The sequence below is a fragment of the Xiphophorus hellerii genome, chromosome 7, assembly GCF_003331165.1.
Source record: "Xiphophorus hellerii strain 12219 chromosome 7, Xiphophorus_hellerii-4.1, whole genome shotgun sequence".
Lineage (NCBI taxonomy): Eukaryota > Metazoa > Chordata > Actinopteri > Cyprinodontiformes > Poeciliidae > Xiphophorus > Xiphophorus hellerii.
This window is the reverse complement of record NC_045678.1, coordinates 31,599,792-31,626,821: the sequence shown is the minus strand read 5'-3', so window position 1 is coordinate 31,626,821 and position 27,030 is coordinate 31,599,792. Positions and strand designations below refer to the sequence as shown.

Here is a 27,030-nt window from a genome sequence, read left to right as displayed (position 1 = left end):
TGTTAATCAGCTGGACTGAAGCAACGAAACACCAAAAACAAGCAGGCAGTGAGTCTGGAGGAGCAGCTGAGGACGCGCTGCTCTAACAGCCTGTAGTAAAGGCGCGTTCCGCCATTTTTAACTTCTCTGTCGTTCTTCCTTAGGAGCGCGTGCGATGGGAGTGCACCGCGTTTGTTTGTGCCCCTATGCAAATGATGACGTCACAGCGTGGGTATATGTAACGGCGGGGACGTAAACAGAGAGCAGCAGAGGAGAGAGGACGGAGCCACGACCCGCAGCCGGACAGCGAAGCAGCCATTCCCCGTCTGTTCTGGGTCGAACCCATCCGTCAGAACATAAGAACATTTCTTTCCAACTTCAGCTACAGTGTTAGCTAAGTTCGGAAGGGAGGGAAGGGGAGAAACGTCGCGTTTTCTTTTGGTTTTTTGATTTTTCTGCTTCTTGCTGCCGACGGTTGGACGCAGAGACAGCAGAGGCTCCGCTCCTGTCCAGCACAAAAGAAGGAAAATCAGGCTGTTTAAAATGGAAACTACTGGACCCAAGAAGGCAACATGCGCCGGTGAGATATTATTTATACAACTATATTTGTGTAATTACCCAGGGGAAATAATAATTATAATTATAATAATAATACTAATAATAATATCTCTTCAGAATCCATCAGACATTTCTTCACTTCAGCCAAGTTTCTTATTTACATGGGCCATGCACTGTCAACATGGGTGAGTAGAGCTGAATGTTACCTGTAAATATGATTAATTTCTTATAATAAACCAAATATTTTGGCACCTGAAAGACAAATATCTGCTCTCATTGTTTGTGTAGTTTGTAAATCTGTCTAAAGATAGAAAGTAAAAAATGTAGTATTCTTTATCATGTTATCTAAAAGAAAAAACGCTTGAAATAAGTCTATAAATTGATTTATATGCAGACTACATTTTCTTTTATTTTAAATAAACTAGTTATTTTAGTTTTTGTCCTACTTCTAGAGAATCGTAGATCCAAACCAAACATGAAACTCCTGTTCTCCTGAATTTCATTGGAAAAATAAATGCATCACAGAACAAAACTGATTATTGTAGAAAAACAGTTTATATTTGGTAAGTTCTTTATACATTTTAAAATCAAGCTTCCTTTACAGAAACGGCCCTAAAAAATTATTTTGAATGTTGTTGAGTTTCCAGATTTGCAGCTAATTACAGCCAGATATGTAAATGTGTTTTATGGAAATGCAAATAAATAAAAAAGTGAGACAGAAAGTAGAAATGTGAAATATCTGGATGTGCGTCTGGTTGCAGGGTGACCGGATGTGGAACTTTGCGGTGGCCGTTTTTCTGGTGGAGCTGTACGGGAACAGCCTGCTGCTGACGGCCGTTTACGGCCTGGTGGTGGCCGGGTCCGTGCTGCTGCTGGGCGCCAACATCGGCAACTGGGTGGACAGGAACCCCCGGCTGAAAGGTGAGCGTCTGAACTCTCAACACGGGTCTGCTCTGGGTTGGGTTGGTTTGGTCAGGTGTGTTTGGTCAGGTTTGGGTTGGAGCGTTTGGCCCGGTCCGGTCTGACGTGGGCCCGGTGTTTCCACAGTGGCCCAGACGTCGCTGCTGGTCCAGAACAGTTGCGTCATCACGTGCGGCGTTCTGCTGATGCTGGTTTTCCACTTCAAGGCCCAGCTGGTGGAGCTCTACAACGGCTGGATTCTGGTAAGATCCACTGAAAACAGTTTATCAATAAGCAATAAATCAATTCATCACATGATAAATTAAAAACTCAATAATTTCTATTTGCATGATTTACCGTTTTTCTCTTTCTAACCAGCTGGATGATAAAAGTCTTCAGTCTGGAGTTTTGGTCTCAGTTTAGTTTCCAGTGATTTCATAATTAATTAATTTGTCGTTTCTGTTTGGTTTATTTATTAAAGTGTTTATTTACAAAACAACAACATAATCGTTTATTGCAACTAACTTTATCATGACGGGCCTAGTTAATGACCGCAAACCTAGAAACAAAACGGAGCTGAAAAGTGCGGCGGGTGGTCCGGTTGTTTGGTTTGGAGCTGCAGGCATGCTGATTCGGCAGGCCGGCCCGGGTCAGGACAAAGGCGTTCTGTCTGCGGTGTGTGTGTGTGTGTGTGTGTGTGTGTGTGTGTGTGTGTGGGAGGGGGCGCTGAGTGAAGCTGCAGCGTCTAGTCGAAGGCCGCCCGGTCAGCAGGTTGCTCATGTGACTGAAAACGGAGGAAAATCCTTCCCTGATCCGCCTGCTGACAGATTCCTGTTGCCATGCCGACCGGAGCAGCTGAGCCCTAAACTTGTTTTACAACATGTCAGTTTGAGTCGTTAAGACGCCTTTATTACGGCGCAGCTGACCTGCAGCGTTCGGTTTCTGCTACCTGCTAATTATTTACAGACAATTATAGATTTTTTCCCAAAAAACTAGAAATCGATTCTGGTCGGTTTGCATAACCTGGCAGGAGAGCAGGACTCGACCTTTGAGTTTAGTTTCTTTTTATCAAAAATATTTGCTTTAACTCGCAGAACTTTCAGGGCCTGAACGAAAGTTTACTTCAAAATACACGATAAAGGAGGGAACGATAATATTATTCAATTATTTTAACAAATTTGGTTTAAAAAGCTGCTCCAGTTCTTTCCTTTACAGTTTAAAAATCAGCATTTTTATTTACAAACATTTAAATATTTACTCGTATTCAAAGTAAATCCCAGCAAAGTGGGCGGAGCCAAGAGAGACAGGGGCGTGGCCAAATGGGCCAAAAAATTTAAATAATAAAAGAAATAAACTCTGTTACTTCTAAACTTTGTAGGAAAATGTAGTGAATTTTTATCAAATGTTTAGCAATTATTTCATAAGTTTTATAAAATGTGTTTAAACTGGATTTCTACCTGATTTTCTTTTCTAAACAACAACTTGTTGATTTTGGTATTTAAAAAAGAAGTAAAATTATTTCTTTGCTTTTTAATGTGTTTCTAATATTATATAAAAAGGTTTAAAAAGTGAAACAGAAATTGTGCAGATTGTATTTTCTTAATTTTATTAATCGTCAGAATAATCCATTAATTGACAGAATCGATAGACTAAATGATTAGTTGTTATAATTGATTAATCATTAGAATAATTAGTTGTTAGAATGATCTGTAAAATTGATTAATCGTGTTAAAATACTGGTTGGCTGCGTCCTGGTCATGTGATCACATCCTTCCTTTAAACCTCCCACAATCCTTCACTGCATCATCATCACATGACCAACTGAAGCCACATGAAACACAACGATGGAAACTAACATCGTTTTTTAATATCAGTTTTACTTGTCAGACGAGATGTTAATGCAGAAGTTTATAGTTTTGTTGCATTTAATGAATGTAGGAAAAATCAGCTTTGTCAGGATTGAACCTGCTGATAAGAACAAACCGGAGTTCAGAGGTTAAATCCTGGTGTGTTTCTCCTCCAGACCGTCTGCTACATCCTGGTCATCAGCATCGCCAACGTGGCCAACCTGGCCAGCACGGCCACCTCCATCACCATCCAGCGGGACTGGGTGGTGGTGGTGGCCGGCCAGGACAGCAGCAGCCTGGCCGGTGAGTTTCCGCTCGTATCTGTGAGCGTCAGACTTTGGACCGCCGCGCTGCTGACTCGCTCTCATTGCTTTATGTCCTGATTGTTCTGAGCTATTTAAGAGATTTGCTGCGGTGAACCCGCTGACCCCACGGCGTTTCTCCTCCCGCAGACATGAACGCCACGGTGCGGATCATCGACCAGCTCACCAACATCCTGGCGCCCATGCTGGTGGGCCAGATCATGGCGTTCGGCTCGCACTTCGTGGGCTGCGGCTTCATCTCCGGCTGGAACCTGGCCTCCATGTGCGTGGAGTACGGCCTGCTGTGGAAGGTTTACCAGAAGACGCCGGCGCTCGCCCTGAAGGCCGTCCACAAGGAGCAGCAGCACGAGCTCAAGCAGCTCAGCCCCCAGAAAGGTACCGGCGCCCTGACCTCTGACCCCAAACACACACTTCCTGTGTGTGTTCGTCCCATTTCTGCAGTTTGCTGTGGAGAAATGATTTATTATGAGGAAAAGGCGAAAATACAAGAAAAAATCTGAATATTAGAAAAAATTGTAAGGCTATGAAAATAGTCAAAAAAGTCATAATAATGAGAATAAAGTCATAATACAAGAATGAAGTCAAAATAATGAGCAAATTGTTTGAGATTAGTTGTAATATTATGAAAAGATGAAATAAAATGAGTTTGTAATGAGAATAAAGTCTGAATATGAGAAAGTTGTAAAAACAGACTGAAGTAGGAATATTTTAAAAATTAAACTGAACAATACTGAGCATCTTTTGAAGTTAGAACTTAATAATAAGGAAATATTTATTAGAATCAAATGATCAGCAGCAGGAACCTGAGAGAACGGAGACGGATCAGATCTGGCCGCTTCTTATCGAAGCTCTTTTTCTCTTTCAACGACGAGAATAAAGTCGTGATATTACCAGAAGAAAATATCATTTTATATAATATATAATGATATAATATGATATTTTCGTGGTAATGTCACGACTTTATTCTCGGAATTTAAACTTCTGATTTTCCGTCTTCCGTTTGAACTTTAATTTTAAACCTGCTGATCCAAAGCTTCCTGTTTCCCTGCAGACTGTGAGAACGGCCAGAGTCCCGAGGAATCGTCTCAGCCGCTGATGGACGCCTCGCCGCCCGGCGCCGTGGATCCCGGCAAGGCGGCGGGCTGCTGCGGCGCGGCGAGCCAGCCGCTGCGGACCTTCAGGGCCGGATGGGTGGCCTACTACAAGCAGGACATCTTCCTGGCCGGCATGTCGCTGGCCTTCCTCTACATGACGGTGCTGGGCTTCGACTGCATCACCACGGGCTTCGCCTACACGCAGGGCCTCAACGGCTCCATCCTCAGCCTGCTGATGGGCGCCTCCGCCATCTCCGGCATCTGCGGCACCGTGGCCTTCACCTGGATCCGCAGGAAGTGCGGCCTGATCCGGACGGGCTTCATCTCCGGCACGGCGCAGCTCTGCTGCCTCCTGCTGTGCGTCTTCTCCGTCTTCGCCCCCGGCAGCCCCTTCGACCTGAGCGTGTCGCCCTTCCAAGACCTGTACGCCCACCTGATGGGGCAGCAGAGCCTGCCGGAGGCCGAGCACAGCCTGGGCGCCGCCTTCAGCACCAACGCCACCACGCCGCCGCCGCTGGCCCAGGAGCCGCCGCCGCTGCAGTCCTACATGTCCGTCAGCCTGCTGTTCGCTGGCGTCATCGCCGCCAGAGTCGGTGAGCAGATCCCCGTTCCCTGATCCTTTCTCTCCTTCTAAGTTGCCAGACTTTCTTTAATCTCTGCTAATCCCAGTCTCTCTGTGGACTCCGGCCGACGACCTTTGACCCAGTACTCAGTGGGTTCTGGTGCAAAAAAATCACCAAAAACAAAAACACCTCCTTATTTTAAGACAAAAAAAATACTTTAATTACAAGATTAAAGTTGTAATATGAGAAAAAAATATATATTAAAAAATCATAATTATAAGAATGAAATTAAAATAAGAGAATAGTCACGATTTTAAAGTTGTAATAATACAACAGTTATTTGATAAGTCTAATAAACTTAGTCATAATATTACCAGAATAAAGTTGTAATAATTATAGATGTTGTTCTAAGTCAAATGAATCGCAGATTAATAATCCGGCTGATTTTCCTGGTAATCTGGAGCTGATTGGATTCAGTTTGCTGCGTCAGCGTGTTTTCTTCCTCCCTGATAAAGTGAGCAGCCACGCAGCGTGGGGTCCGCGTGGGGTCCGCGTGCTGAGTATCTCCTCCAGATGATGCGTCATATTTGCAACCTTTGAAGCCAATAATGTTCCAGATTGAGCCGCTGCGGAGTGAAGTGGCTTTTAATGAGGCAGTAAGTCAGGCTGCTGCTAACCGCTGCTTCCTCCGCCGCCCTGCAGGTCTGTGGTCCTTTGACCTCACCGTGACCCAACTCATCCAGGAGAACGTGATCGAGTCGGAGCGCGGGGTGATCAACGGCGTCCAGAACTCCATGAACTACCTCCTGGACCTGCTGCACTTCATCATGGTGATCCTGGCGCCCAACCCCGAGGCCTTCGGCCTGCTCGTCATCATCTCCGTGTCCTTCGTGGCCATGGGTCACGCCATGTACTTCCGCTTCGCCTTCAAGAGCCTGGGCAGCCGCCTCTTCCTGTGCTGCTCGCCGGAGCAGAAGGCGGAGACGGACGCCTCTCCTCCCACCACCGTGTAGAGCCGCCATTACAGAGACTCTGTCCTATCCGGACCGCCCTGCCTCTCATTCACCCAACTAACACCAACGCTTGTAGCTGTTAGCATCCTGATTGTAGCTGTTAGCATCTTGATGCTGGATAGACGGGTTAGCGTCACAGAAAACTAGCTTGTAGCTTTAGCTAAGACGGGGTTTGCTTATTAACACATAGTTTAGTCGAGGCTCCGCCTCCTCCATTAGACCCGAGGTACGTCGTCCTCCCGTCGGCCGGCCGTACGCGGCGGCGGAGGGGACGGTCAGGGAAGCGGGCGATGGGGCGCGGGTTGAACGCCTCTCGCCGGTGCTGCGGAGACGCCTCCTACTTAACCAAACTCACTGGCATCTTAAAGGGTCCGACTATATTTATTCACTAACTTTATCAGCAGTATTGTGTTTTTCTCGTACCAAACAAAAACTCGCGCACCGCAATAATAGCTCTTAGTTACCAAAGTCTGGTGAAAAAGGAAGTGAGGGAAGCCAGGTCTCTGCAGTACGTCTCTGCGCCTGCGGGTGGCAGCACCACCGCAGGCGGGCTGAGCTCTTTCTCCCATTAGAAGAGAAGAAAATCGTCTTTTCAGGTAGTTTGCGATAATGTTTCAGTTCTTCTGATTTCTGTTGTGATTGTCGTTACTCAGGCACTTTATGTGATTGACGTCTGTCATTCCACTCTGATCATTGGGCACTCGTTCAGTTTTTTAGTTTATTTTTGCACAAAGTTGAAGCCCCGCCCACTAACCGCGGTCCGCCCTCAGTCACGGGTCGTCTGCGGCCCGTGACTGAGGGCGCATGTATTATATATTACAAAGGCACATATTATAAACACTTAGCAGCGTTCGCCAGTAGAAACTGCCATTTCCTCAAATTACAAACGTCTCCATCAGCCACACTGACCAGCCGTCACTTTCATTCCTTCATGTCAAACAGTTTCTTTGTTCTTTGTTTAAGAAATGGTCTTCAGAAAAGACTCAACAGTTTTCTTTGGACTTTGGCTGCTGATCATTTGTTGCAGTTCAGAGTTTTCCTTTAGCCTGAAGCTAGCCACAGCTTCCCGCTCTGATGACCTTTGCCTCATGTCTTCCACCTTCCCTTTATTAGGCTCAAATAAAGGCCACTAGAGCCAACAACACCTTTAAAAATGTCCGTCATACAGAAGAAAATTCAACCTGTATGATTCAATTTATAATCCTTCTGAGGTAAAATCAGCCAGAGTCCAAAAAACCCCGAAAGCTTCAGAAAGCCTGAAGAACTTTTGATCAAGACCAAAATAAGCTGCTGATCAAGTGAAACTTTAATTCTTTGGACCCAAAATTCTTTTCATTTTGCATCCAAACAGACTGACTAATTAAACATTTTAGATGGTCTTGAGTAAAACTCTGCAGACCTTCTGGAGGTTTTTGTCTTTTCTTTGGACCTTGGCTGCTGTTTCAGCTGAGCATGAAGCTAATCTCAACATTCTGGCTCCAACAGAGCCTGAAAAATGTTTTTACTGGGACTTTATTTGAGTTCTGGGCTGAAAATAAGTACAAAAGCAAAGAAAGTCCAATGAAAACTCAGGAAGGTCTTTAGAACCGTCAGTGTAGACCGGTTTAAAAGATGACAGCAGAGGTAAAATATGAAGAATTTGTGGCAGAATCAGAACTTTTTCTAGTTAAATCTGGTCAGAATAATCCAGATTATTGTGGTTTTTTGCGATGCGAGTCGACATAAGCTACAGAGCAAATCAAGACGAATGAATATTTAACCCCAGAGGTTTGAACAGTTCTCTTTACGTTGTAAATGAAACTTTATAGCTTTATCCGCTTCCTGTCTGTCTGAACGCCTTAATGGAAACCTGCCGATCGCCGCGTAACGCACACGGAACCGAACCGGGTCATCAGAACCGGCCCGGAGCGGCACAGAACCGAGGGAATCTATTCAGGAATATCACTCACTAACTCCACGTTAACGTCTGGTCTGAGTCGACTTTAGCTTAGAGGAATAGAAATAAATATGAACCGTTTGTTTTTTAACTGTTTTTATATCTTGTTGTTTCTGTGCTAATTTGTGCTTTTATTGCATTTATTTGAAAACACCTGCTCTAATCTCCTTTACTTTAATATATATGTGTGTGTGTGTGTTGTATATAAACATACAGTATTGTAGTTTTCTAGTTAAGAGCGTGAAATCATAAAGGAATCAGGTTTGTTTGTGTAAGAATCACACTCCAGTAGATGAAGAAGTTCAGAAATAAAGAACTGGATGAAAACCAGGCTGTGTGTCGAGTCTTCAATGTGTGTGTGTGTGTGTGTGTGTGTGTGTGTGTGAGCTCTCTGAAGGTATCTAGTGTCAAAGTGCTGAAACTGGACTGTAACCAGAGCTGAGAGTCAAAGACTGACCTGGATTCGCTCGGTGACGGAGGAGGAGTCGAGTTCAGCAGGAACCACCTGCAGCTCTGAGCGTCTAAAATGACTCGGACTTTCATCAACTCAACTCGTTACGACGGAAACAGGAGCCAAGAAAACGCTGAGTCATGATGACACATTTAGCTGGACGATAAATTGTCCCAGAAGTTATTGTGATAAATGATAATATTGTTGTTTTGAGACCATTTTAAATGATATTGACAAAAGAATGCAAGAACATTAAAAGCAATAAACTTTAAATTGTGATGAACGTTTGACTGGAACTGGGAAACATTTTAAACACTAAAGTAAACAACAAAATTGTCCTTTAAAAAGGAGCTGGTTGAAACCGAACTGAAAACTTTATCATCCAGATTTTGGTGGGAAGAGAAGAAAAGAGAAAAACAATAAATCATCAATTTATAATATTCAACATTATTGACCTTGTTTTCATTTATCATGCAATTAATTGATTTATTGATTATTGTGACAGGCATAGAGTCACTTGTTGCCAATGTGGACAATGCTAACTAAAACAGTAGCGCTGTCATCACTTTAAAACATTTAATCTTGCTGCCTAATTATTATGCTAACCAATATTTATTAACAAGCTAAATATTTAGATTGCTAATGTTATCAAAATGCATATTTAGCTTGATAAACTAAACATCCTTGCTAATTAAATATTAAGTTTCAAACAGACATTTATAAATGAATGAATTACCACAGTCCTCACTGGCTCACCTTTTTCCCATAATGCATCCTGCTGCCAGGTGTTGCTTACTGAAAAGGAGCAGATGGATACAACCATCCAAGTAAAGTGGGCTCAAACACAAATGCATGCCACACTTTTCAGATATTATTTATAAAACTAAATGTTGAAACCAATCGATCTCTCCGTCTGTTATCCTCTGACGTTTGAATCCCGTCAGATAAAAACTGGACGTGGTTTTTCCGCTAACCTCAGTCCAGCCGCCATCTTGATCCTCCTCCGTCCTTCAGTGTTTTTCTGATCTGTGATGACCTTTGACCTGCTGACCAAGGGCCGTGGAGCTGGACCGTCATGCCGTTAGGTTCTGCAGAAACCAGCAGGAACCGGATGTGAGAACTGGGATGAAATGATTTGATGGTGCTGATGGCGGTGAAAGTCCAGCAGCAGGAACTGGGACTGGAGAGAAGTTCCTGTTTATGAAAAACATTTCTGAAAATATCAGAGGTCAGCTCACTGACATCTGACATGTCATGAGGTGATGAGGATGATGGTTTGGACCGAGCCAGAACCTCCAGCAGAACCAGTCAGCCTCGATAAGGCTGCTGATAGCGAGGTCAGCCTATACGTCCCTGGGTTCAAAGGTCAGCCATTAGACAGCGTAAAGACTAAAGTTCAGCTGAAAACCTGAAGTAGAAGAAAGTCTGGAGGAAGAGCAGCAGAATGTGACGCAAATCGACTATTTTCTGTAACGTTTGTGATAATTTCATCCAAAAATCATCCGACTGTTTTCCAAGTTTACGTTCAAACCGTTTAGATGATGGCCGCCGGATCAGAACCAGACGAAGGAGGCTGATAAAAACCATCGGTTGCAGAATCACGACGTGTCACATCAATGTGAAAGTCAGATGAAATGTGAAATGGCCGTTCAGATGTTCAGCCGTGATGGTATGTACGAAAAAAAACCAAAAACTGTCAATTTTAAAATTGGTCTGACAAATTTTCAAGAAAAAACTTGAATTCCTGAGCTCCAAAAATAAAATATTCGAAAAACTCAGAAATGTTAGAATAATCGAATATACGGGTTGCCATGGTTACCGTTGTTCTGTCGGTTTATGACAGCTGGGAGCAGCTTTACGATAAAGACCATAAACCGGCGGGGTCCTGCAGGCGACCCGGTTTGATGACCAGCTGCAGTAAAACCACCAGATAATAAACTAAACTGAAGGCAGGAAATGAAAAAGCTGCTAAGATGAAACAAAGAAAACGGATCTGATGGGAAAATGTCTGATCAGGATTTCTAAACCCAGCTGGGTCCGACCGAGTTCACGGTTCTGCAGAAAAACAAAATCATCAGATGAGTTCAGCAGGAAGGAATGGCGGCCATTTGTAAAAATGAACAGTAATCATTTGGATTATTATTATTATTATAGATAAGAGGGAAAAAACACTGATAATCTTCCCGATGTTATTCATACGGTAATAAATGACGTCAGAGTTTCAAGCTCCTAGTTAGCAAGCAGAATATTTTAGTTGGATGACTATTTTGCTAACATAAATATTTAGGTTACCATGTCAGCTATAAACTAAAAAATACTAAACAAACTAAATATTTAGTTTCAGGCTAAATTCAAATTCAGTTCAAAAATAATTTCTAAATCTCAAAGGGAAATGAAATGTTGCAGCTCATCACAGAAATGCTTCAGAGAAATTGATGCTGATGGCTGTCGGCAGGAAGCATCTCCTGTAGCAGTCTGTACCGCACTGACCCTGAAACGGCCTCTGACTGAAGACGCTCCGCCTCCCTGAGACTCTCATGAAGAGGACGGTCAAGATCGGCAATAATTTACTAGGTTTTATGAAGAATCCTTCTTTGCATCATCATCTCCAGAGGTTCCACAGTCAGAACCAGAACCGAACCAGAACAGAACAGAACCAGAACCTGCTGCTGTTGTTGGTTCTGCTGCTCCAACAGACGGATGGATCTTCTCACCAACAGAAGATCTAAACCTGAAGGATCTTCTCTTCCTCCAGTCGCTCCATCTCTTACAGATGTTTCTCTGCTGCTCCAGTCCAGTCTGTTGTCACGGCGACCACCCAGGTGTTTATATTCCTCACCACCTCCACTTCTCCCAGGATGGAAATAGGGTGTGACCTTTGACCCTGTTCCCTGTGAAATCAACAATCATCTCCGTTGTTTTGTTCACAGTTGGACAGGTCACCAGTCTGCCGCCGTCACTGTTACCTGTAAACGTGACTGTTCTCACCAGAGAGCAAAAGGTCAGAGGTCGATTCTTAGACCCAGATAAAATCAGCTTCACATGTGAAAATCTGACCATCTCCCAAAATGCAGGAAATCGGCACCGATAAATCGCTGCACCGATAAATCGCTGCACCGCTAAAGCTAGGCACTTAGTGGCTATTTGTTTTTGGTAACTAAGCTGACAAACCAAAAAAAATATTTTTGCTAACTTGCTGTTGACATTAGCATTTAGTAAATTAAATATTTAGTTATAAAGCTAAATATGCAAAATATTAGCAAGTTGGCAAACTAAATATTTATCTATCTTGCTAACTATATAGTCAACTAAATATGTAACCAACTCAATAATTAGTAAGCTAAATATTTGAGGCTAAAAAATAAGAATTTGAAGTGAATATTAAACTAAATATTTAGCTCCCTAAAGCGTTGATGACCTGATTTCTGATGAGGAAGACGATGGAATCTTCATCACAACGTTATTTAACAGGAAGTGGGGAAAGCCAGATGATGAGTCAGCAGGTTTTAGGAAAACTCAGTTTTTATTTTACTGGAATAAATAAAAAAATTATCCAAACTTTTTTGTTCTTAGGAAACAAAACAATTAAAATCTTGTTTCTGTAAGAAAATTAAGGAAAAACTAATTCAGTTCTCTGCAACTCAAGTTTAGTAAAAGCTGAGTCACAAGGACGAGGCAGAACATTATGACCACTGGAGATGCAGTGAGAGCGATGGAGGCTCTTAAAGGGACAGTCTGCAGAATATCAAGATGTCTAGTGAGAAAATCCATTAAAATAATTTCTACTAAAATGTCCGGACATGTCTCAGACGGACGCCGGTCGTAATGTTCTGCCTGATCGGCACAAACCATCAGTGAGGTTTATTATTTCAGGAGTCATAAAATAAACATCAGAACCAGACGGAACCGGTCCGATGGAGCCAACAGGAAGAATTGGGTCAGAACCCGTCCAGGTCCAGAACCAGCTTCCTGTCGCTTCTCCTTCCTGGAAGGAAACCCAGAACCGCTCCCAGGTTCTGGTTCTGGTGCTCAGGAGTCCAGCAGGCTGGAGAACCAGCTGTGGTCCAGTTTCCTGACCCGCCTCAGCTCCCTGACCTGGGCTCTGCTCAGAACCGGGCCGGCGCTGTCCGTCTCCAGCGGCGCCTCCTCTGACCGTGTGGCTCTGGTTTCCATTTCCTCGTCTGAATCTTCCTCCTCCTCTTCCTCCTCCTCCGTGTCGCTGGGCGTTTCTCCCGCTGAGGTTTTCTTTTCCCTGGAGGAACGGTGGAAACGTTAGCATGACTCAGCAGGAAAACAACTCAGGCAGATCCTGTTGCAGCAGCTTTCTGTGCCGAGTCATGCTGAACTTTCTGTTGGCTGTTTGAACCGGTTCCTCCAGGTTTCGGACCCAAACACTTCGTCAGCAGATTCTGGATCACGTTTAGTTTCATTGTTTCAGATCAATTTAACAAACTGCTGTTTGTTTCTGTTTCTGTAACTGAATCTATGAAACGTTTCATGAACCAACATGCTGTGAGAAACCATTAATCCAAGTCACAATTTTTACCATTTAATAATTTCTAAATGTTTAAATTGTAATCAGTTTTGGTTCTGACCTGGTTTCCGTGGCGACGCCGAGCAGAGCCTCCATGAAGGCGGAGCAGAGCGCGGCGGCGGCCGGCAGGACGTGAGCCGGACTCTGCAGCAGCTGCAACGACAACGAGCCGCTCAGTCAGTCAACCTGCTACTACTTCCTGTTTCCTACTTCCTGCTTCCTGTTTCCTCCAGTGGAGGGAAGTCGGACCTCTCTGACTGCAGCAGAACCTCCAGGCGGTGCCGGGAGCTCGGCAGGCGGGCCGACCGCTTGGTGGTGGGGTGGGCGTTTCCCCAGCAACAGCTGGAAGGGCGTCATGGCAACGCTGTCGTCAACCACGAGCTGTAAAGGAGGAGAAAAGACGGGGAAGCAAATGCTGTGAGAACAGAACCGGGTCGGACATTCGGGTCGACACAAACGGCCTCATTACTCAGGAGTAATGGAGCCGTCCTGATGGCATGGAGATGGAAACGCTTTGCAGACAAATTGGTTTATTTGTTTTTACGTTAAAATGCAATTAAAATGTTTTACTGAGTTTTAACAAGAGAAATGTTCGAACAATGTCCAGAATTTAAGAATCATCTTAAAAGAATCGGCGTTCTGTCAGCATGGAGCTGCAGCACTCACTGGGAAAATGAACGTTTTCTTTTTCTGCGTCTGTTCATTATTTTTATCTCATTTCTTAAAGTACGGTGGCTGACAGGTTCAAACGGCAGCAAACACAGGAATGAATGTTAACTTTAAAAAACAGAAAAAGATGCAGCAGAAAAACATTAAAAACACAGGAAATAAAAGCAAAATACCAAAACAACAGAATGTATAAAACTCTGAAGTGGCTCCAGAAAACGTTGGTCCTCCAGGCCACCAGGGGGAGTCGACCAGCAGATCATCTGGGACCAGAACCTCAGGAAAGACCAGCAGAAAGAAAAGCTGCGCAATACTTCAAGTCTTTCCTAATCTTATAGAGCAGCAGCAGGTTTACATCAGTGTCATATCTGACTCCAGACTCCCTCTAGTGGTCTGGAGGACTAATGGTTTGTGGCGCGAGTTTGCAGCGTTTTATACTCGCTGTTGTTTGGTTTCCATTTTCTCTGACTGCAGCATTTTTCTCTCGCATTTGTTTTATTGTGTTTGTTTCCATCTATCATAAAGCTGCACAAATTTGAATTATGAAGATAATTTTACCAAATGGAACGGCCTTCCATGTTAGCCACCATGTTGGAAAATGTTAGGTGGGTCTGAGCATCAAGAAATGAAGGAGAGTTTGTGGAAGAGCAAACTTTGTGGATTTTAGTTCAGAATGCTGGGTGTAAACTGGGATCAATGGGGTGGAATTTACTGCTTTTCCATTAAAGGACCAACGCCCTGGGAGCGCCTCCCGGTGGTCAGATAATTACAAATCAATAACTGGACAGGAAGTAGCATGTTATCAAGACGTGTAAAGTATGATGTAAAGAGTGGATAAGACCAGGAATTCTTTGAGTAAAGCTAATTGAGTCAAAGTTAACATTAAAAGCTACAGTATGTTTATGCTATCATTTCTAGTGTCAACATGGAGGTTAAAGGTCAAGCTCTCTCTTTCCAGGCAGACAGAGCAGGTATCTACAAGCTCACCTGTTTGCTTGCAGCCATCAGTCGTTCTTCCTCTGCTCTGGTGCTGAAGGTCAGCAGGTCCTGCACAGGAGAGACAACATGATAAAACCTGCTGCAGTTTTAATATAAAACCTGCTGCAGTTTTAATATAAAACCTGCTGCAGTTTTAATATAAAACCTGCTGCAGTTTTAATATAAAACCTGCTGCAGTTTTAATATAAAACCTGCTGCAGTTTTAATATAAAACCTGCTGCAGTTTTAATATAAAACCTGCTGCAGTTTTAATATAAAACCTGCTGCAGTTTTAATATAAAACCTGCTGCAGTTTTAATATAAAAACTGCTGCAGTGTTAATATAAAACCTGCTGCAGTTTTAATATAAAACCTGCTGGAGTTTAGGATAAAACCTGCTAGAGTTTAGGATAAAACCTGCTAGAGTTTAGGATAAAACCTGCTAGAGTTTAGGATAAAACCTGCTAGAGTTTAGAATAAAACCTGCTATAGTTTAGGATAAAACCTGCTGGAGTTTAGGATAAAACCTGCTATAGTTTAGGATAAAACCTGCTAGAGTTTAGGATAAAACCTGCTAGAGTTTAGGATAAAACCTGCTAGAGTTTAGGATAAAACCTGCTAGAGTTTAGAATAAAACCTGCTATAGTTTAGGATAAAACCTGCTGGAGTTTAGGATAAAACCTGCTATAGTTTAGGATAAAACCTGCTGGAGTTTAGGATAAAACCTGCTATAGTTTAGGATAAAACCTGCTGGAGTTTAGGATAAAACCTGCTATAGTTTAGGATAAAACCTGCTGGAGTTTAGGATAAAACCTGCTGGAGTTTTAATATAAAACCTGCTGGAGTTTAGGATAAAACCTGCTGGAGTTTTAATATAAAACCTGATAGAGTTTAGGATAAAACTTGCTATAGTTTAGTATAAAACCTGCTGGAGTTTTAATATAAAACCTGCTGGAGTTTAGGATAAAACCTGCTGGAATTTAGGATAAAACCTGCTGGAGTTTAGGATAAAACCTGCTGGAGTTTTAATATAAAACCTGCTATAGTTTAGGATAAAACCTGCTGGAGTTTAGGATAAAACCTGCTGGAGTTTAGGATAAAACTTGCTGGTGGTTTATTGTAACCCTCAGCAGGGTTTGTATTCTCAGAAAGATGGAACGGTTTTCTTGGAAGCGGCCGGGCGTCAGAGCGGGACCTCTCTCCCACAGCGTGAGCTGGCTGCTGATTGGCCGATATTTGGCCCATTTGTTTACCATGAGCGGCGTCAGGAAGTAGAGCTGTGAGCGGTTCAGCCACCTGCTGCTCTCCTCGCAGCTCTCTAGCGCCACCTCTCTGGGGGCGAAGACGGCGCGGCTCACCCGCCCCGAGCACACGGCCTTCTGGGAAAACAGCGGCCGCGGCTCGCTGGGCTTGAAGACAAAAACTGGAAAACAAAGGAGAGGTGTAACCATGGTGATGAAACCGGCTCTCCTGCAGCCTCCTCTCTCGGAGTTGCAGCTAAAACTAGCGCTGAGGTTTAATATGTGATTTATTTTTTCTGCTCCTAAAGGCCCAAACATCTCGGCTGCAGTGAGACCCGACACAATAACAGATTTTACTGGAGGATAGGAATTATTATGACAAACAATAATATTGTTGTTTGGAGACCATTTTCCAATAATATAATGATAATAAGATAATAATGCAAGTTCACCCACTAATAAACTTTCATTTTGTAAAGAACATTTAAAACAGAACATTAAATATCCGGATCAGGGCTGGTCCAAACCTTTCTGGGGCCCTCAGCAGATTTTTATGTGGGGCCCCTGTACCGACATGATGCGTCATCATTAACTAGCTAACTAGCATTAGCATGATTATCTTACTATGGCTGCTTTAAAATTACAGGAGTAACTAAAAAACAGGATTTAGATTTTGGAATACAGAATGACATTTAAACATGTTGTATTATTTTAAATAACATCAGCTGATAAAAACTAAATTTAACAAGTTTAACAGATTAATCATTATTTGTGTAGCAACAAAAAATATATAGAAATTGTTTTTCCATGTGTAATAGTATTTAGTTTGTATTAATCAATGTTATTGTAAATATATATATATATAATTAAGCAGCTGGGTTCCAAGCAGCTGCTTAATTCACATATGATCCAAATTAAAGCACAACAATCTAAAAACAAATAAAACAGAAATAAAACCTGAAAACAACAGAAACCATAAATAAAATGGATTATGAAATCTCCCTAAACAAAATTTCTCTTCAAAAAATATTAATGAGAACAGAAATTATTGATCTAATTTTAACTTATCATGCGATTGATTGATTGACTGATAGATTGCTGGTTGCAACAGGCTTAGCTGCAGTTAGCATAAAGTGAAGCAGCAGCCATCAGTTCTCCTGCATCTCTGGGTAAATAAAGCTGAGCGCTGGTTGGACGTACGGTCTGTGTTTCCGTCCTGGTGGCAGAAGGCGGCCATGTTGTCAGACAGCGGGTCTGCCAGCAGCAGGCTCACCTCCATGGACGTGCTCCACTCCACTGCAGGACAAACAGGAAACAAGAAGCAGGTTCAGTTCAAACAGCTTGCTAACCTGACTGCCTGATAGCTAACTAGCCAGTTGGCTAATGCTAACGTTCTTGGCACTAGCATTAGCCAACTCTCTAAGATCAGCTTCTTTGTTATTGTAATACTTCAGTTTTCCTGCTGAAGCTGAATCTGATTAAATGAGCGTTTGGTTCTTGTCTTTATCCTGAGCCAAGATAAAGACAGGAGACATGTGTTAGCGTGTTGCGCACATGGTGGCGCTGTGGAGGCTTACAGGAGCAGGTGAGGAGGTTCCAGCAGCACAGCTGGTTGCAGCTGGTTGTTCCCAGGAGAAACTTGGAGCAGCTCAGCCGGCCGAAGCAGAGATCCCTGATGGAGGAGGAAACGTCACTCACACATCATCTGCTCTTTAAAAATAACAAAATCCACTTTTTAACTCATCTTATTGTGAATCTGGGAGTTTGTCTGCGTTTCTCCTGCTGCTGCAGGTTTTTCAATCCTTTCAGTTTTCTCTTTTAGGTTCTTCTATGTTTTTTGAACTGTTACATCACAGTATTTGCAGCAGAACTGCTATCAAGGTCATGAACTTCCAGATACTTTTTAGTCCAAGTTCAAAGACACCAAAGCTACAAGTCAAAATGTTTGGTTGTCTGTTGAATTAACCCACTCAAGTCAAGACACTGTGGACGTCCTGGCTGCTGTTTTGCTAGCAGTAGCATCGTGCTAATGCTAGCGTTATATGCTAGGATGTTTTGAATATTATAAGTACATCAACAGTTTGTTGTTTCTGCCATTTTTATCTTGGGAACCTGTGATCTAAACGCAGTCAGTGAGGTTTGCTAACTCAGTAGAAGCCTTGTGTTCATTCATGTTTCTCCAACACCTTTGTTTGGATGAACTGGAGGGGGCGGGGCCTGACGTACCTCATTTACATTTAAAGAGACGGTACCAAAACAAGTTGATATCAAACACAGCTCAGGTCAGAGGTCAAAGAGGAGCCTGAGGAGCTACAATAACCAGAAATTCAGACCAAAACAAACAGCTCAGCTTTAACTAGGCCACAACTGGAGGATTTAAACATGAAATGATTCAAAAATCCTTCAAGCCAAGAGACCACCAACTGTTACTGTTTATTATGGGTCGGTTCTGATCTCATTCTGAGGATTTTTATGGAAACCCTCAGAACTGAGGTGAGAGCCTCAGTTTCCATGGTTTCCATGGTTTCCTCTGGTCCGGCAGCAGCCGTCGACTAGATCAGCGTCTGGTTTCCAGAGGGCTGACCTCTATAGGCAGCCGTTATATAAGAGAGGCACCTCACAGCTGTAACAACAGCTGGAAATGAGCTTCTTCCTGCTTCAAACGTCTCATTTTAACTCTGAGGTCCGAGAGTTTTAGCCGACCCGCCTGGTTCTTACAAGCTCAAACATTTTCCTCTGATCAGCTTCAATCTGAGCGCTGCAGCTCACCACTCCCTAAAGAAAAAGAGTCACTCGGTTTATTCTGTGGCTGAATGTGGATTATTTCATAATGAGCCGAGCAGAACCGGGCGGCACGGTTCTGGTGTCCTCTGTGACCCGGAGCTCCATGTGAGCCCAGGAACAGCTGCCAACATTACAGCAGAAACTGCAGCCAGTTCCTGCTGGGTCAGCTCACAATGAGGAAGGCCTAAAAGAACATCCAGAAATAAAAGAAAACCTCCCAGTTTAGAGACTGCAGGTGATTTTCATAACGGAGATTTATAGATTTCAGGTCTGAAAAGCTCAGAAACAGTTTTGAGTTCATGACCAACAAGTTCTGATCCGGTGCAGATCTCAACAGAAATTAATAAAGCAAATTAAATTCAGATCAGACATGAGGAAGCTCTCTGTGAATTATTATTACAGGTCCGATCCAGAGGAAGATGCAGCAGCAGCACCGCTGCAGTTCTGTCCTGATCACAGCTAGCTAAGCAGGTGCTCATGATGCTAGCAGGTGCTCATGATGCTAGCAGGTGCTCATGATGCTAGCAGCAATATGTTTGCTGATCTACAGAAACATTCCTCCAGTTGGACGTCAGAAGGAGATTAATGTATTAAACTCTTAAACCTTTTGCATATCAAAACCTGTATGCAGTGAAACATGCACACGCCTCCAAATTGCACCCACACTCTGCTGTGCTGGTTGCTGGGAGACCAACTGAAGTCCTGAATTCTTCAGACTGTAAAGCGTAAAGTGGCTCGTCTGTTTGGTTGACCTAAAACTGTTTTTAGCACAGCTATAATGTGGTTTTATTAAAGATTTAACAGGAAATAATCATTTAAATTCTAAGCAAGTAGAAATGTTAAACATTTTGTTCCCGATTAATGAAAACCGTATAAAAATCTGGGATATTTCACTGTACAAAATAATCCCTAAAGATAACAGTTTGAGACTAACAGCAAACTGGCTCATGATTTCAGGTCATTATTAAATAATCTGTTAAAAACAGCAAACAGTGATTAATTAATTGACAAACAAAATACTAAAAGCATCAAAAAGGTTTGACTTCATAAATAATCCTTGGTGAACACAGATTTTCTCCCTTTATTGAGTATAAATATATGTTTTTGTGCTCTGGCGCCCCTAGTGGTTAAATGTGTCACAGCAACAAAAGGAATCGGCCATAAATGTGTGAATGACTAATAAACCATTTTAATGTGCTTCAAACTTTCCATCTCTTTTATTTAAACAATAAAAGAAGATTAAAAAATAAGTTTAAATCAGGGATGCCCACAGTGTGGCTCGGGGGCCATTTACAGCCCTCTGGATGATTTTCTTTGGCCTTTCTGGCCACAATTGAAAAATGGAGCAAATTTGTGATTAATTTGAGATTTTTACAGACAGATAAAATCTTGTTAAACATTTATTTAGATATTAAGGTTCCTGTTTTACCTGATGTTGCCCGGCGGCTGCGACAGCGTGAGCAGCAGCTCCCAGGAGGCGGGGCTCCAGACGGTAACCACTTCCTGGAAGCCGACGGCCAGCAGTGAGCCGTCGGCGGAGAAACAGCAGCGCTGCGGCGCCAGGCCGTGATAGGCCGACACGAAGTCACATGACCAGGAAGGACCGCCGTCTGGAGACGGGACAGTCAGACTGTTACCAACTAAAGTTTGACAATTCCAGATTAACGGCAACATTAACAGATTAATTAATCTGTTAATTAACATTAATCTGACATTAATTAATATGTTAATCTGTTAATTAACATTAATCGGTTAATTAACAGATTAATGTTTTTTATTATTATCATTTTGTCTTATTTGATTGTTTTGACATTTTCAATTTTGGAAGAAACAAAAGAAAAGAAATGAAGAAAGAAATAAAGTTTCAGATTTTCGTCGTCCCTCCAGACAGTCGTGACGTTGGGGTCAAAGATTAATCCCAGTATGGAGACCAGCAGGCCTCAGATTAAAGACAGATTACTGTCAGTCTGGACCCGGTCCAGCTGGGTTCTCACCGTCCGGGTGGGCCGGCGCCGCCAGCCTCCAGGCTTTGAAAAGTCCGTCTTGGCCGCAGGAGACCAGCAGGGAGGTCCGGCCGCGGGCCGCCGGGTCAAAGGTCACGGCCGTAATCCGGGCCTCGTGGGGTGTTGAGACGGTGGTGTTCAGAACGAAGCTGGAGCGAAGAGAGAGAGAGACGTCAGAGGTTCTGGAGGTTCTGGACCGCCTTGGCGAGGAAGACCTAGGTACCTCTGGCTCGGCTCATCGAACGCCCACAGCTTCAGATTAAGATCCGCCTCCGCCGTTTCCTGCTTCCGCTCCTCCACCGTGGCCAACCAGGCGCCAGCGCCGTCCAGTGTCGCCATGACAACCTGGAACTGGTCCAGACCCTCCTGGTGAATGAACTCCTGCTGCACCACGTCCAGCTGGTGGGGATTATTACATCACAGATTATAATCCACCAGATTATTACATCACAGATTATAATCCACCAGATCAAACCCTCATATATATAAACTATCAACTCAGGTCTCCAGATTAAACCCAGATTAAGCCTTCAGGTCTCCAGATTAAACCCAGATTAAGCCTTCAGGTCTCCAGATTAAACCCAGATTAAGCCTTCAGGTCTCCAGATTAAACCCAGATTAAGCCTTCAGGTCTCCAGATTAAACCCAGATTAAACCTTCAGGTCTCCAGATTAAACCCAGATTAAACCTTCAGGTCTCCAGATTAAACCTTCAGGTCTCCAGATTAAACCCAGATTAAACCTTCAGGTCTCCAGATTAAACCCAGATTAAGCTTGGTTCCAGTCTCACGTTGAACAGTAGTCTGTCTCTGTGGAGGGAGTAGAACTGCAGGTGACCCGGTTTCCCGTTCAGAACCAGAGCTTTGCTGCGCGGGTCGACCATCAGGTCCGTCTGGACGGCTTCGCCTGCAGAGACGCACGGAAACAACAGTGTTGCTACGGCTACCAGATCAGGAGACGAGGTGAATTAAAACATCTCCGCTTTATTCCAACCAATAAGGTCGAGCGTCTCAGGCGGAAAAAAAGTTTTTAAAATTAGAATAAAATGATGCGACCAGATTCTGATCAGAATCTGAGCTGACCTTTGACTAGACCCTGAATGATGGACGACACTTTCACACAACTCTGGATGACGGTGATTTCTGGACAGGAAACAGAAAAATATCAACAACAAAGAAACGCTGCAGCAGATCAATAAGGACGCAGTCCGAAAGTACACAAAGAAAGTACACCCTCCAACTTCACAAAGAAAGTACACCCTGCTTCACTTCCTGGTTTCTGAAAGGAGAATAAAACTTCTGAGACAAAAATCCTCTGAACAGATGAGACAAATACAGACAGGATGTCCAACTAAGCCAGAACCGATCTGATCCAGCCAGAACCGATCTGATCCAGCCAGAACCGATCTGATCCAACCAGAACCGATCCGATCAGAACTTATCGACTCTTAACAGATATTGATAAAACTTATGAAAAGCTCAGATTTAAAGATATATTAGCAAATGTAGGTTAAAGCAGTTTTTCTGTTTTATTGATGAAATTATTTCATTTCTACAATAATTGAAAATTTTTATTTAACAACAAGAAGCTGCAGAGTTTAACTTCTATTAAAACATTTTTATATATTTGTTCAGACTGTCACTAAGTTGTGACAGCTTGCTATAAGACAGATAATCTGTGACAAAGTCCGTCTGCTCCCAGTGATAACTATAAACAGCCAACCAGAGCCAGGAGGTGGGGCTTAGCGCTGTCAATCATCTCATGTACTCTCTGCTAAATGTGTCGCTAGTGGAGAAACTTCTCACCATTACAGGAAAACCGTTTATACGCTGTCATCAGTGGCTACGCTAACTAGCCTTAACAAATGGAGGATGATTGACAGCGCTAAGCCCCGCCTCCTGGCTCTGATTGGCTGTCAACACTGGGAGCTCAGGGAGGAAATCGATAATTTCACAGATTATCTGTCTCATAACAAAATGTGTCAACATGGTGACAGTTTTAACAAATATGGAAGAAACATTTTATAAAAGTTACTGCAGCTTTAAGTGAACCCACGGAGGGTGTACTTTCTTTTCCCCAAGAGCGTTTTCTGTTAGCTACTGTTGTCGCTGTGGGAGGTGCAGAACAGCGCCCCGTCTGGTGACAGGGCGATGTGCGTGATGGTGGCGCCGAGGCGCGGCAGGAAGTCCTGCTGGCTCTCCTGCTGGTACTGCCACTGGACCAGAACCGACTCCACGCCGCCGCTCAACAGGTTGGAGCCTGGTGGGAACAACGGCAACACAGAGGGTCAAAAAACACCAGCGGGACGCGAAGAGGTGGAGGCGGGACATGCTGAGGAGGCGGAGGGACGCGCTGCGGCGGCGTTACCTTCAGGAGTGAAGCGCAGCGCGCGCACGGCGCCGTGGTGCCAGTGCAGGGTGCGGTAGGTGTATTCCCTCTTCTGGTCGAAGTTTCTCCTGAAAGGTCGCAGAGGTCAGAGTTCACCAGGAGCAGGAAGTTCAACCCAGACCAGAGGGACTCACCAGAGCCGAATCTTTCCATCTTCGTGTCCCGTGGCGACGCAGTCGTCCGTCGGGTGGCAGGCGACGCAGGTGAAGGTGTTGCTGCGGCCGCTGCAGCTGTTTTCCTTCAGAGAGAATCTGGAAGCGCAGCAGCAAAAAATCGATAATTTATCATAAAAAATCATCAGCTATCGTTATCACTTATTCTTATTTATTGTAAAAAATTTTAATTTATCATTATCATTTATTGAGAAAAGTTTATTGCCATGATACAAATTTTGCTTCACATTCTCGATAAACTTAATGTTTTTTTTACAAACAGACAAAAATGTTATTCATATTAACTTCGCTGCCTGATCTATTAACAATTAATCAGACAGCTGAACCGACCTGAAGGACTTCTGCTTCTTGAAGAAGAAGATCTGCAGCTGAACGCCGTTAGTGGAGGCCACATACTCTCCCTGTGGGGAGACGGCAGCCAATCAGAGAGCAGAACAGGGCCGGGGGAGAGAGAGAGAGAGAGGGACGCACCGCTCTGCCGAAGGCGACGGTCGCCGGGTTGGCGCTGACGTCAGAGAGGACGGCGGAGAGGTCAGAGGTCTCCACCAGCTGGCCGGCGGTCTGAGGGAGATGAACGGCCAGGAGTTGGAGAGAATCTGCAACCAGAGAGATGAGATTTTATTTACAAATTTAGATCATATTTAATGAATAATTCTGCTTTTATGGGTGAAGATTCAGTTAAAAACACTGTTTCTGATCCATCTATGTTCATCTGAAGATAAACTAACAGATTCCTTCATGTCAACATTTCATTAAGCTTCATGCTCGTCCACCAGATGGCGCTACGTCCTCCATGTTCAAAATATGCCATAAGTTTCATATTTTTAACAGATGTTTGAAGTGTTTTCCATTTTGATTAATTAATAACATAAATTTTGACACAATATTTTTTCTTTTACATACAAAGGTTGCAGTTGGAACCTTTATGTTCACTCGTTCCCAGTACGTCCATAAATCTGACGCACAGCTACATCTGCTAACAGAAGCTTTGACGCTGCTTTCTCAGTTCATTTCTGCTTCTAAACAATCTGATTGGACGCTGAGAAAGACTATTGCTGTGTTCAAGATGTGCTAAAAGGAGTTAGCCTAGAAGCTAAGGTAAGGTAGCCTAAAATAGCACCTCACTGCTAACATGCAGCAGCTAACGCTAATGTTAGCATCCACAGTTCACATTTCTTAAGAAGCTTCATAAATGATTTGGTGCCTGAATAACAGATTAAAAGCTAGAAATATCTTTGCTGTAAAATGTCTACCAAGGTTTTAACTTTACGTCTTAATGCAATAAAAAAACAAAAAAAGCTGAAAAATATTCAGATGGAAGTACAACAAGGAGAGTTTTAGACCAAAACTTCTCGTTCAGCTGGAAGGAACTCAAACTTACCCAAAGTTTTGTGTCCTTTCGTTGGCGTGGCGATGAAGACGACGCCATCATGGCTGGCCGAGGCATAAATGGAGCAGATGGGATACCCGATGAGGTACGTCTGAAACAGGAAACAGGAAGAGAAGCTTCACTGATTTCACTGTAAAGTTGAATTCAGGTAAGTTTTTGAGTTAATAGCACCACAGAAGCAGAAGCGCAGCATGTAGCATTAGCTGCTAACGTCCAGACATACGCTGTCCTGCTAACACCAACTAAACAAGTGTAAACAAGCTAATGTAAAGACATTAGCTTTATAAACCGGACTAAAATAAGTCACTAACGTGGAGTCGGCCCTGTTAGAAACAGCCTGGTTCAGGTGGAACCAGCTCAGACAGGAAGTTAAAACCTGAAGGTTTAATCAACCTGATTGAACCTTCAGATGATGGAGGAAAAGTTTTTACCTTAATGAGGATCCCATCGGTGAAGTCCCAGAGCCTCACAGTGCCATCTGCTGAGCAGGAGTAGGCCTGCAGGTTTAACCACAGAATTCATTTCTAATAAAGCATCAAACATTCATTCAGTTCACAAAGGTAAGCTTGGTTTTGAACTAAGTTACTGAAATTAATTCATTTTAATGAGACTCTAATGCATTGAGATGCATCTGGATTTCAATACAAAACACGTCTGACCTGCTGCTTTCACATCATCAGACACATTCACAGGTCAAAGGTTAGAAAACAAGATTATAAATCAAATATGATTTATGATATGGGTCACTCAGAATACATTTTAATTATAATAATCAGAGATTTGTGGTTTTCATCATCTGGTTTATGGTATGGACACTGACTTGATTTTTACTTTTGCACTGAAAAAAACCAACTACATCCTTCTTTTATTTTACTTTCCTTCCTGAATGTTTTCATTCCTCAGCTGGATTACTGAGGGACTCCATTGAAGTGAAGTCAGGTTATCTACAGCTTTTCTCTCTCATCAGCCGTGGCTAACACAACAACACGATGAGTTCAGCACATCTGGATGTTTACCTGCAGATGGTTGGAAGGTCTGATCAGCACACCGGTCACCAGGTCCGTGTGGCCCCGCAGCTCCTGGACACACTCCTCGGTGACGGTACTGAACACCTTCACATTGTGTCCCGAAGCGCAAAGAAGGAACCTGCGGACACAAAACATCATCTTTCGGCTTCAATGGCAGGTTTTATAGTCATAATTGTGGTAACTCAGATTTTTGGGGGGGTTTATGGGTAAAGTTTCGTAGTAATGCAGATTTTATAGTCATAATTTTAGAGTAACGCATCATTCTGGCAGGTTTTATTTACATAATTTCACTGTAAAGTTGCATTCAGGTAAATTTTTGAGGTAATAGCGCCACAGAAGCAGAAGCGCAGCATGTAGCATTAGCTGCTAACGCTGAGACATCCGCTGTCCCGCTAACACCAACTAAATATCTGACATTAGCTTTATAAACCGGACTAAAATAAGTCACTAACCTGGAGTCGGAGCTTATAGCCGGCTCCCTGAAGGTTATATTACTGCCACCTTGGTGAACCACGCGGATTTCAGCCTGTTCAACCATGTTTTCATACCGGCTGACGTCATATCCGCCCGGTGTCTCTACGTAAAGCTTTCGGTTGGAACCTTACCGCCACCTGGCGAGCGGAAATGGCACTGCAGATGAAATGTTTTGAACGTAATCGACGTGGCCATGTTGGGATGGTCGTGTCGGACGTGTTCTGGCATTATGGGATGAAAAGAAACGAAATAATCAGCATCTATTGGGTGAAGAAGATTCGGGCTTCCTGTCATTCACTAACTGACTCATCGAGATTTCTTAATTAAAGGCAGAGAGTCATTCTTAGCAGTTTATCTCAAACAGCTCAGTTTGTTATTTTTACTACAACTATCGACATGTTATTACTGTATTATTTCACTCTGTATGAACTGTTCCATATAGTGGTTTGGAGCCACTCATGAGCTGCAAATGTAGTACGGATGTTTAATGATTTATTAATGCCGGTGGGATTACATAAAACATACAACTGCATAAAGTTTAAAGAAAAACTGGGAGCACAAGTCTGGATTTGTGCTCCAAATCCAAAACTTGTGGATTTGAAGCACAAATCCACAAGTTTTTCATTGGGTCAAATTTATCAAGTTTCTATTTGTTAAATTTTTCAGGTGATGAAATAGTTTAATGAGTCACTGAAAGGATAGCAGACC

The 27,030-nt window shown here is 43.2% G+C and overlaps 2 protein-coding genes across 2 annotated transcripts; one reads left to right on the top strand and one right to left on the bottom strand.

Annotated features, from left to right (window-relative positions):
* The first annotated feature begins 204 nt into the window (after positions 1-204).
* slc40a1 (solute carrier family 40 member 1) lies at positions 205-8,544 on the top strand. The gene is made up of 8 exons (XM_032567934.1): positions 205-559; positions 655-722; positions 1,299-1,458; positions 1,585-1,700; positions 3,461-3,587; positions 3,737-3,982; positions 4,659-5,294; positions 5,967-8,544. The coding sequence occupies exons 1-8, from the start codon at positions 523-525 to the stop codon at positions 6,275-6,277; spliced, it is 1,701 nt and encodes a 566-aa protein (XP_032423825.1). The 5' UTR covers positions 205-522; the 3' UTR covers positions 6,278-8,544.
* Positions 8,545-12,452: 3,908 nt separating this feature from the next.
* On the bottom strand, positions 12,453-26,433 carry wdr75 (WD repeat domain 75). The gene is made up of 21 exons (XM_032568604.1): positions 26,301-26,433; positions 25,837-25,966; positions 25,252-25,317; positions 24,812-24,911; positions 23,902-24,026; positions 23,761-23,831; positions 23,392-23,508; positions 23,237-23,325; positions 22,970-23,128; positions 21,952-22,011; positions 21,660-21,775; positions 21,094-21,269; positions 20,862-21,019; positions 20,297-20,477; positions 17,661-17,755; positions 17,284-17,379; positions 16,096-16,265; positions 14,852-14,911; positions 13,448-13,579; positions 13,260-13,351; positions 12,453-12,916 (listed from the first exon to the last, which is right to left on the bottom strand). Exons 1-21 carry the CDS (start codon positions 26,384-26,386, stop codon positions 12,694-12,696), a joined length of 2,502 nt encoding a protein of 833 aa, XP_032424495.1. The 5' UTR covers positions 26,387-26,433; the 3' UTR covers positions 12,453-12,693.
* Between the last annotated feature and the right edge of the window lie 597 nt (positions 26,434-27,030).